Here is a 12,043-nt window from a genome sequence, read left to right as displayed (position 1 = left end):
CTAAACTTTGAATATTTATAACTCATAAACTACTCACCCGTATAATTCGATTTTCATGTATCAAAATACTAAGAAAAATATTCTGCTTTGGAATATAAAATTAAAACCTAATGTTGTCATTCAAAAAATTAAAAAACTTAAAAAATTATAAGGATAAAAAATATTTAAAAATATAATTTTTTAGAAATAATTTCGGTAAACAAAACGAACGAATACATATTTTATAGATTATGTTAACGAAAATATGATAACGGGTTCGCGGCGGTGATGGAATGGGAAAGCTGATTGGGTGGAAGGGTCGGCGATAGCTAATCTAATAATTGAATTAAAATTGTTCCTGTATTTTTTGTAGTAATACTAAGTAGATTATTATTAAGATGATTTTTTTTAGATTTAAGGGAAAGTTTATTTTTGAGACTTGAAGAATATAAAAGCCCTGTAGTTATCCACTCTTTAAGTCTTTTATTTTTGATACGATTGTTTTACTAATTGTGCACACATTAATTATATAAAATAATTTATCGTAGAATAAGTTAAAAGCCATATTTATATTTTTTTTATGAAGGACAGTTTTCCACTTTTAGTCTCTTATCCTATCGTTTAGTAGTTTGTAATCTATGCGTTTAAATGCATCATTTGTAGAGTATAAGTTATTATTGAGAGGAATTGACTCGTTGTAGGGAAGTGATCAGATATATCAATTCGGAGAACCCCTCTCTAAAATAATAAAACAAAGAAATTTGAGTTGATTATTACTTATAAGTTATTAGTAAATACTAAATAATGATCTCATATATTCGAATATATTATAATTTGATAACTTACCTGTCCATAATGTAGGTATATAGTTCAGTTGTTTAATTCGATTATGGTTTGTGATTAATATTTAGATAATAATCATGTTAACCAACAAAACTAATATTTAAGAGTCTTATTATATTGTATTTCTTGTGAATACCTATATTTCAAAAAAATATTATTTTGGTTACAATAAATTATTAGTATAAGTCGATACACGCACGCCGATTTCAAGTAAATAACTGACAGTATAATTATTTAATTAAAACATTGATATTATATTCTACTTCCTATAGCTAGTTTTATTTGTTCCTACATAATTTCTGTATGACGATTGGCAATATAATATGTTATTTACGTTTGTATTACTATATAGCAAATCTTTAACCATGAGCCGTAATTTGTTTTTATGACAATTCGTATTTAGTCGAGTAAATAAACTAATTCATACATGTAAACGAAGTATAGCAATTAAAATAAACTTTGTACAACAAATAATTGTAAAAACCAGATTATAGCATGATAGTAACCAAGAAAAAAAGTAAAATATGCAAAAAAACATTAAATATATACTGTATAATATTAGGCTATTTATAATATTTTTATAGTGGACCATGTACGTCAAATAATAATAATTATTATTTGTTTATTTTGATTAGCTGTTTAAACTAGAGAAAGCTGACAAATATACAACGAATGACACAAAAATGTAATTGTTGTATAACGATACATTCAATAATGAGAAACGATGACTATATTACTTAAACAACTTTTTCAATAATTGAATTGCTCACATTTCTTCATCAACTAGAGTCCGGACTTTTGTTAAAACTCTAAAAAAAAATATGGTAAGTATTGAGATTTAAATTATAAACTATCACTTATTTTATACTGTTGAAATAAGAAAATATGGATTTTTTGATACCTCAGATGCCACACTATGTAAAAAGTAAGCAGTATCCTTTCCCGTCTCTTCTACCATTTTGTAGAAAAATCCATCGGTGTTTTTTAACAAACTATATGGATGATCAAATTCAATTATTTTTCCAAAATCCATAACTAATACTTTATCGGAGTCCATAATAGTATTTAGACGGTGAGCAATTGTTAGTACTGTGCAAAACCTAAATTTATTTCTAATTGTATTTTGAATCAACTTATCAGTCCTGTAAAAAAATTAGTGATTAAATATTTTTGGATTTCAAAAGAAATTGCAGTTTTCAACACTTTTATTACATTGGATCGACATTGGCGGTGGCCTCGTCTAATATCAGGATCTTATTTTTTTGTACTATTGCTCTAGCCAAACAAACTAATTGCCTTTGACCAACACTGAAATTTGAACCACTCGCGGACATTTTCGAGTTGAGACCGTCTGGCAAATCTTCTACAAAGTCTTTGAGTTCTACCTATAATAATATATAAGTTACTATGTTATTATGAATTCTTAAAACGTTTTTCAGTCAGTTAAAGATAACATTGATATTTCGTTTTTTAAGTGAAATTAGTTAAGAAATATACTTCATCTAGAGCATTCCAAAGAGCATGATCTGGGTATTCGTCAAATGGATCTAAATTTTTTCGCATTGTCCCAGAAAACAATACTGGTTCTTGAGGAATAATGGACAACTTGGATCTGATGTCTTTGAGTTCCAATTCGTGTATATCTACACCGTCAATGATGATTTTACCTTCATTCAAAGCTAATCTAAACAATGCTCCGATAAAGGACGATTTACCTGCACCGGTCCTACCAACAATACCCACCTATATAAACGTAAAACAATCGTTATGAATCGTTTAAAACTACACTCAGTCACTTACTTTTTCCATTGTCTGAATTTGAATATTTATATCTTTCAATACACATGGTGAATCTGAACTGTAACGTAAATTAAAGTCTTTAAAAACAATTTTTCCAGCATAAGGCCACCCTTTTGGCCGCCTTTTTACTAGAAAATAAAATAATAACATACATTCTTAGTACACATAAAATTAATAAGTAAAATAATAATAATTATCAAATTTTACCAGTAGTAGAGTGAAGAGTATCTTCTTGTTGTAAATGTGTGTACTGTAATATTCTCTCAACTGGTACCATTAGGTTTTCTAAAGCTGTGGATTGTTTTACTGCCCATTGAATCCTACAGAGTAATGCCATAACTTGTGTAAGGGCTATACCAACACTTCCACCATAGACATCTATATTAAAATAAATCTCTTTAAATAACATGGTAATAATTGACTGTGATGTATCTTAGTCCTTAACTTACCGTTGTCTACTACTAAAAAGCTGGATATTACAATACATAAATAAATTAAACAAATTATATCCAACCAGAATCCGAATCCTTGATTAAAACACGTACACAAATATGATGCAGAGGTATGTAAATCCTAAATGTTATAATAAAAAATATATAAACCATTAAAATAACAGTTTTATTAGCATCGTATAATAACAATTTTAACTTACTTGATGTTTATCAAATTCTCTAGACAAAGTATCCTCTGCCCTAAATGCTCTAATTGTTGTTAAACCTTGCAATGATGCATTCATATGAGCTAATACAGGACTTCGTGCTGTTTATAGTTATAAATAATAATTTTTTTTAATTGAAAATAAAATAAATCATAGGTATACGTTTATTTACAAAATTAAATATGTCACTTACTTTCTCCTTCTAACCTGCTGACACTTTTAGATGTATTGAAATGTAAGTATCTGAGTTTGTAAATGATTATACCCATGATAAATGTCGGTATCAAAAGATAGATATTAGTTAATGCAACGATAAATACAGTTCCCAAAATAAAAAAAACAATCTATTAAAAATAAATAAATTAATTAATGCAAAACATATTTTATATTTAAAAATAATAAAAATAGTAACTTGAATAAAATCCATAAAAACATTTGGTAATATTTTGTCTACGGCGCCCATGTCTTTAGAAAAACGGTTCAATATCTGTCCTGTATAAAACAACATATTATTATCTATAACAGTTTATGCAATAATATTTATATCACATAGGTACCTAATTGGAAAAAAATAATACCTGTAGAATTGGTATTGAAAAAAAACATGGCGGTTCTTATAATGGAATTGAACATTTGATTGTGTAGATAGATTGAAGCTTTCGTAGTAATATTGACAAATACAGCAGACCTGATGATAGCTGTTACTATCAGAGAAACCATTAATATGACATAAATCATAACATAATGTCGCTGGAAATTAGATAACAACAATGATGCACTATTTGAATCACGAGACACTGACGTATTATTGCTGTAAGATGTATTTAGTAATTTATGATACTCGTATACTTCGTGATTTACCCTAAAAATAGTATATACAATACACATAAATACTTCATATTGATTTTCCATTGATTAATAGTTTGTGAGAAGTCGAATAAATAGTACCAAATGCTAAGCCAAAAATCTCCACTGGTAGTTAGTACTTGAGTAAAAATGTACATAAAAATACAAAACAAAATGTTAGGTGTACTTCCACCAGCCAAAATGTATGACCTAAATATGTTTTTGGATGACTGAATGGATGATATTTTATTAGGTTTTGAAGATTGGACATCATTTATTTGATTTTTATATTTAGACGATATAATGCTGTTGTTGGATCCATGCAGAGATGATATCAAGCGCGAATCAGCTTTATTGTTTTTTTTATTATTAGTATCAATTTCATTTTCAATATCAGTAACTTTTGAAGATCCAAGTAAATTTGCAAATTCAAAACTAGAGGCTTTTAGATTGTTATAAGACCCTTCAGTTACTATTTTACCCTAAAAATAAAAATATAAAACATAGCTTTGAGATTGATAGAGTATTGTATCATATATTAATCCAGAGATCAAACATTATACTAACATTATCCATTAGAACAATTTGATCAACATCAGATAAATATTGGACTTGGTGGGTAATAAGAATACGTGTTTTTTCTTTTAGGTAACCTATTAACAATAAGCGTATAAGTTTTAGACAATTTAAACATTTTTAAGTGTACCTAAAATGCATTTTTCAAATAAATGCTTGCCAACTTTAACATCAACAGCTGAAAGTGGATCATCCAGTAAGTAAATATCTGCTTGTTTGTACACCGCTCTGATGTAAAACATTTAAAATTATTAAATGGAAAATTATGGTTAATTTATTATTTAGATTATATTTGCCTTGCTAAATTAATTCTAGCTCTTTGTCCTCCACTTAAGGTTATTCCTCTTTCTCCCACTATCGTCTCAGCGCCAAGTGGAAATTGTTCAAGATCGCTTTTCAGTGCACATAAATCAATAATCTATTTAAAAATCATAACAGTTTAACTTTAAGTAAGTATATAATGTTAATCATTACTTTTTGGAAACGCTCATTGTCCATTTGTGATCCAAATAGAATATTTTGTTGAACAGTCCCAGAAAATATCCATGGTTCCTGAGGCGCATAAGACACAATGCCATGCACAGAAATTCTACCACCGCATATAGGCAACTCCCGTAATATTGCTTGTATTAATGAACTCTGTATGGAATGTGATAATCTTGAATCATGTCTTATAAAATAGATTCAAAGTTCTCAAACTGTTTTTTTGCTATTTACATTTGACATTATGTGTAAATATTTCAGAATGATAAATTGGTTTAATTTTTATATTAATCTGTATTTTGATTTGTTGCTCGTAACATTCTGTGATAAAGACAGTTAGAGAACTTCTAAAATAATATACAATTTGTTATATTTATTCACCTTTCCAGCTCCTACTGATCCAACAATTGCAAGCAATCGGCCAGTTCTTGCAGTTAAGTTTATTTTATCTAATGTGTTACTATTTTGATCGTCTACCCATTTCGCAGTAGCATTCAAAATAACTATACTAAAATCATCATCAAGTTTATTATTTTCAAAATCCTTAGAGTTTTTTGTAATATTGTCATCAACAATAAGTGATTTAATAACATTATTTGCCACTGATGTGTCAGATTTCGAATAACATTTTGATATTTGATCTTTTTCCTCGAGTAATAAAAAGTTCTAAACAAGAAACATTTAGTTTGATATTGTTTTTTAAATGGACATTAATTATATTTCGAAAAAAAAAATATAAAAATATTAGGGTAAAATACCTCGATGCGCTTTATGGATACAATAAATTCACCAACTTGTAACAAACCAACACAGAACAGTACTGCCATTGAGTAATGCAATATATTGTATATTGATGTAAGAACATAAATCTATAAGGGAATTGTAAATATAGATTAGTTCAATATAAATTGAATTTCACATACTTTAGTATAGTATGTTGTTAACCCTATTGCATTTCTTCATCTTTCAAACGTTCAGCCTACTCAATTTGTGTCAACAGAGCCAGATTTCTGTTAAAAGCTTTAATATTAAATTGCATATAAATAACATGAAATATTGTGCATTAATCAAATATAGTTTATTTTTATGAAATTTCAAATTTTAATCAAGTTATGAGTAGGTAAGTTAAACATTATAATTCAAAAACGATTTAATTCGCTTAAAAATTAAAATACATACAAATTCCAACATGCAAAGTCGCAAATGAATGCCGATGGGTATAATGTTTTTATTCTCATGTATGATCATTAATATTAATATTAAGAATTAGAAACTCAAAATTCGTTCTGCTGAAGACAAATTTGTTGTACGTTTGTAAGAAGACTCTTAACGAGATAACCGTATATTTACTTTGCGCACAGATATGTGATTTCCAAGTAAGATATACAATATGATACTGACAAATAATTGAAATCTTGTTTGAAATACTTTGAAAGATAAAGAAATAAATCCAATAAATATCGATCCTTTAATTTGTTTAACTTCCATTCTATAATGTATAATGTATAATGGCATTATTATGTTATAATTTTAACTTATAACACTATTGGTTAACATACTTTCTCAAATATTCTATTAGTTTACTAAAAGGTTTTTCCCACGTATACATTTTGATCACTTGTATTCCCAAAATGATTTCATTCATTAAACATATTCTCTCATCGGTCTTCTTAGCCGTCTTTAAATGGATATAAGCCATTTTTTTCCCCATCCAACCTGAAAATGAAACAAGTAATACACTATTTATTCCAAATGCTTGTTAATAAATTTATTCAAGTCACCGATTTCAAATAATTTATAGTTAACATGATAATTAACAAACCTTGTAACGGAATAAAAAAAAAAAAGGTAGCTATTCCAATTAATGATGACACGCCAATTTCTTGCCACAATAAATATGTAACCACTATAGTTTGCAGTGGTCCAATCCATAAATAATGTAATTTTGGTAAGGCCCGGTCAAATTGATTTACGTCATTCGATATCAAATTTATCATTTGGCCAATAGTGGTTTCATCAAGAGCTTTAGTACTTAGAAATAATGCCTGGGTAAAAACAATAACATAACATTTTTTTGATTTTTGACTCCCATAATAATTGCATACTTGTGAAGTTCAGCTAACCCCTTCGTATGGGGGACACTCTCCAACATTGTAAAATAAATTAATACTGACCTCAAAAATAGCCGCAGTCCTCGTTTAATCTCAAGTAAAATTTCCTAGTATAGTATGAATGTGGCACTACACTTAATTAGTAATACCGAATTAATATCAGACATAACTTAAACGAACATAATTTTCTCATAATAGAAGTCTAAAATATTGAGTATAGTAAATTCGCATATCGGTAAAACACATAGTAGACCAGTACTGAAACTAATTTTTAGTCCCTCCATCCAGTAGCCACCCTAGAATTTGGCTTCGTTCAGTACCTACTAAGGTAGAGTTTGAGTTTTCCCTCTCTAAGTTTAATATTTTTGGTTTCAACAAAAAACAATTAAGTACCTAAATAACTAAAATCTTTATTTTTCATAAAAAAAAACTGATTGAAGCAGCTTTTGAAATTCAAACGCTTACAAAAAAGCTTTCACATGTGGTACTAACAATTTTTCAAATTCTAAAATTGGTATTTATTGAAAATATTGGTCATGTTTAGTGATGATCGGACCACTAGTTGGAGGAGGATAGAGGTAACTTCCAGCAAGTTCAAAAAAACTTACCGAAAATTTTGAAAATTATCAATCAAAAATATATCATTTAAACCGCTATCCACGTTACGATGGCAAGCAATTGCTGGCTTCATAGAATAATATTATCTTCAAAGAATATTCTAGACTTACTTTTCTGTAAATTATAGAAGAACATGCAACTCGCGTCTTCATCGCATGGTTCAAGAATTCCTGTTCTGTTGAATAGTGTATGACCGTTGTTATAAATAAGCTGATTAATAAACCAGACGCGCATATATATGCATATCTTATATCAGAATATTTGGGATTATCGGGATTGTAATATTCCAATAGTTCACCAAGTAATATAGGTTGAGATATTCTGTAATAATGGACAATGGTGTACTTAACAAAATAAAATATAAACAAATATTTTTGGGTTTAAATTAGTATATTATATCAGTCATTTTGTTCACAAATAAATAATATGCTCACCCAACATTAATACGGTCATATAAACCTAAATAGTTTTAATAATTTGGCAAATGTGAATTTCAAAAGCGTTAGTGATCGAAAGATATTCCAAACACATATTGTTTTGCTTATTAATTATAATAATACAAATTAACTACTAGCATAAAAATTCCACATTAGTATATTACCAATATTGATTAACTCTGTCGGACACGAATCTTAGTAAATTAATTTTATTTTTTGGGAGATTCTGGATTGCGTCCTAGAATATTAGATTTAGTACACCGGATCACCCCTTCTTTTATTTCAATTTACTTTATTTATTTTCTTACATTATAACAAAGTTGATTACATTTTTTAATTTTTTTATTTTGCATATCGTCGGCCTAAGTCGCAAAGGGCGTATATCCAAAATTACAAATTTTTCGTAAGGAAAATAATTATACTTTAGTTATTTTACCCCTGGATATTCATACCTTGGATATTTTATCCCAATAACTTAAAAAATGTACTATCTATATATAATAAATGTACTTATTGATATTAGATACAGTGATACATGATAGTTATATGTAATATTGAATTTAATGTGTGCGGTTATACTTATAAATTATAATATAATACATAAGTATACAAGTGTATAACTGTATAAGATGATAAGTTAACACAGTTGTAGAGTATATATACATTTCAATACCTATGTAACTAATAGTTATAACTGCATCTAATAATTTATATTTTTAGGTATCCATTTCTGTGTTGGAAGTAGCAATTTTTTTTTTTAGTAATATTATTTTTGTATATTCATTATGCATTGCCTAGAGGACACCAAACAGTTATAATAATAATAATAATGATAGTAATAATAAATTAAGTTATACTCGTAAGCCACTGTAAATAATGCAACTACAGTTTAAATAATAGTTCTGTGACATTCGTATTGGTACGGTTATAATATGTGTAACCTGACCTTTATTTAAAATATTATTTTATATTTCTAAAAATTCAAAAAATCTAAACAATTTTTTAACAATATTTAAAATTTACAATACACATTGAAGAGAATAAACAACGTAAGACCTAATTATAGGTACCGAGTTTTTCACTTGAAGGGTTTACAGCATTTAAGCATAAAATCTAATATATCCACAGTGCAATCTAAATTTTACAACATTTCATAAATGTATTACTTATGTAATATTATAATTTAAGTAGGTATAATTCAACAAAATATTATTTTATATTATTTTGCACAGGGTTCCGCATTTTGGAAACCTGCGCCTGAGATGATTTTAAATATTATTATAAATTCAGATAACATTGCTCAGAATATTATGATACCTAATTAAAATATGTAGAATTGTTTGTAATATAATAAATTAAAGCACCAAATCAATACGTGTCTCTACCAAACATGAGAATGTGAGATGCTACATTTGTATCTAGAAATCATGTTTATCAATGCAGATTATCAATGTCATAATTAGTTTAGTTAGTTTAATCTATAAGTCTTTAATCTTACTTGAAAATTATTTCTAGTATGCAAATTACGATTCCTAGAAACATATATTCGGCACCAAACATTCGGATCAAAGCTCTCAACAATGTCGGTTTTCGATTCGCTACACGTGCATTGTTTAACTCCGATCTCCATGTCCTAAATATGTGGAAAACAAATTCTAATTTACTTCAAAGTAATAAGAAATACTATGGTATTATAAATTATAGATGATTTACTTTTCTAATTGATCGCCTAATGATGATGATATGTGATCGTCTAATGTCGTATACAAATCTGTTTCTTTTAAATCCCTATGCCGTCCTATTTTTAATAGGTTTGACATCCAGCTAAATAAATTATATAATAATTTTAAAATTCCATAAAATCATAAATACATTTTATTTTTTTTTAAATTTGTACCTATAAATAATTCAAACTAGGGAAGTATATTATAGCTTTATTTCAAAATCACTTTTATTGATTTAAAAAATAAAAGTAGCTAGTTTAATGGACCACTACAATAGGTATGCGTACAATGACATTATTATAAATATAACTTTAAAACATTATATCATTATTTAATTAGTTGGTAGGTTAGAACAACGAAATGCCTATTGCCTATGAATGTAATAAATAAAATAAATATTATATAATATTATATTATGTGATATAGCTATATACAAGCAATCGTTAACCTATTAACATAATTTACATTTATGACCAAATTTTGAATTACGATTACTTTTGGAATGTTTAGTGTCTCGTAATTAGAATTGTGTACAAACATAAACACGAAGCAACAGATATCAGGAAACCAAACATATAAAAATAGTCGTTATACTATACCACTATACCTATATTTTCTAATAGTTACTCTCTGTCTAATCAGTATTTCCCGTTACAACTTCAAAACTTATAGTAACTATGTACACGTACATTTTATCTAAAAAAAGTTTTTGGATACTCGACTAGCTCATTTGTATATTTATATAATCTAATCTTAAAAAACGTATTTAACGGGATTAATCATCGCTAAGTATATTGGTACTATCTATACTCATTTAGTACCTAATTGACAATTTATTATACCGGTATAGTTTGATACCAAACATTTTTAAATTTTAAAGATTATAATTTAACCTACGTACGAGTAAAATTAAAAAACAAGCAAAAGCGGGATCTTTCACATAAGATTATTTTAATTATTAAAAACTCATACAATTTTTAAGAGGTATTATTATATATGATTTGAAAATTTAACACACGGTTCATCTTAAGTTGTTTTTTCTGGAATTAAAAAATAAAGGTGGCCGTAATTCCATAAATATTTTTATAAGCGTCTGATATTCACAAAATTGAATATTAACGCACATAGACTCAAATAGACAAATAATTTTGGGGTGACTAAAGCCCCTCAAATAATATTTTATAAAAATTATATATGCTCAGTACTAATTACTGACTTTTGAACTGGGGGACTTGGCAGAAATGTGTGGGGACTAAGTCCCCCAAGCCCCCACCTATTTACGCCAATGTTAACCCATAACAAATTTAGTTTCAATGAGAATTTGACATATTCTAGGTTTTTAAGTGATTTTAGCTCACACTATCGTTAACTAGTGTATAGGTCATATGATAATGTATATTAGTATTGTAGGGGTCGGATGGACGAACAATGTCTACTTGTCATCGTAACAGATATAATATAATTTAGTAATGTCTAATTTTATTTAATCGGCATCACATAACATTAAATTTTGTTTTTAGCATTGGTATCTGTAATTCTGTATTTTTAACATATTTTAATGACCAAAATACGTCAACTAAGTTCCTATAATATTTTAATTTATTTACCTATATGTGATGATTTCAAAGATATTTGCATTATATCTTGGGTTTTGAGGTCGTTCGACTTTACTATCTGCCTTCGGTATTTCTCTTAAATAATACAACAAATAAATACAAATTAAGTTTATTACTTAATACTTAATACAGATATAATATTTGAATACATTTGATAACTTACTTGTACATAATGTATATAGTATGGTTGTGTAATTCGTATTATGATTTCTGATGATTACCTTCTCTTATTTAATAATCATGTGAAACTAATATTTATTATTATTATATTGTATTCCTTGAAAAGGTATTAAAAAAAAATAAAAATATTTCGTTTGCAATACACGCCAATTGTCAAGTAGGTAACTAAAAG

At 27.4% G+C, this 12,043-nt stretch overlaps 1 protein-coding gene across 1 annotated transcript; it reads right to left on the bottom strand.

The window, feature by feature from the left end:
- Positions 1 to 983: 983 nt before the first annotated feature.
- Positions 984 to 12,043, bottom strand: LOC100167838 (multidrug resistance-associated protein 4). Its single transcript, XM_001943021.5, has 26 exons — positions 11,855 to 12,043; positions 11,683 to 11,766; positions 10,065 to 10,175; positions 9,850 to 9,984; positions 8,025 to 8,235; positions 7,008 to 7,230; positions 6,745 to 6,901; positions 6,536 to 6,674; positions 5,944 to 6,054; positions 5,567 to 5,851; positions 5,177 to 5,341; positions 4,999 to 5,120; positions 4,833 to 4,930; positions 4,694 to 4,779; positions 4,229 to 4,608; positions 3,859 to 4,142; positions 3,693 to 3,772; positions 3,474 to 3,624; positions 3,275 to 3,381; positions 3,072 to 3,195; positions 2,830 to 3,000; positions 2,623 to 2,750; positions 2,320 to 2,565; positions 2,035 to 2,207; positions 1,724 to 1,964; positions 984 to 1,631 (listed from the first exon to the last, which is right to left on the bottom strand). The coding sequence occupies exons 1-26, from the start codon at positions 11,860 to 11,862 to the stop codon at positions 1,602 to 1,604; spliced, it is 4,050 nt and encodes a 1,349-aa protein (XP_001943056.2). The 5' UTR covers positions 11,863 to 12,043; the 3' UTR covers positions 984 to 1,601.

Source organism: Acyrthosiphon pisum, chromosome A2 (assembly GCF_005508785.2).
Source record: "Acyrthosiphon pisum isolate AL4f chromosome A2, pea_aphid_22Mar2018_4r6ur, whole genome shotgun sequence".
NCBI lineage: Eukaryota > Metazoa > Arthropoda > Insecta > Hemiptera > Aphididae > Acyrthosiphon > Acyrthosiphon pisum.
The sequence above is the reverse complement of the archived record's forward strand: the minus strand, read 5'-3'. Positions and strand labels throughout refer to the sequence as shown.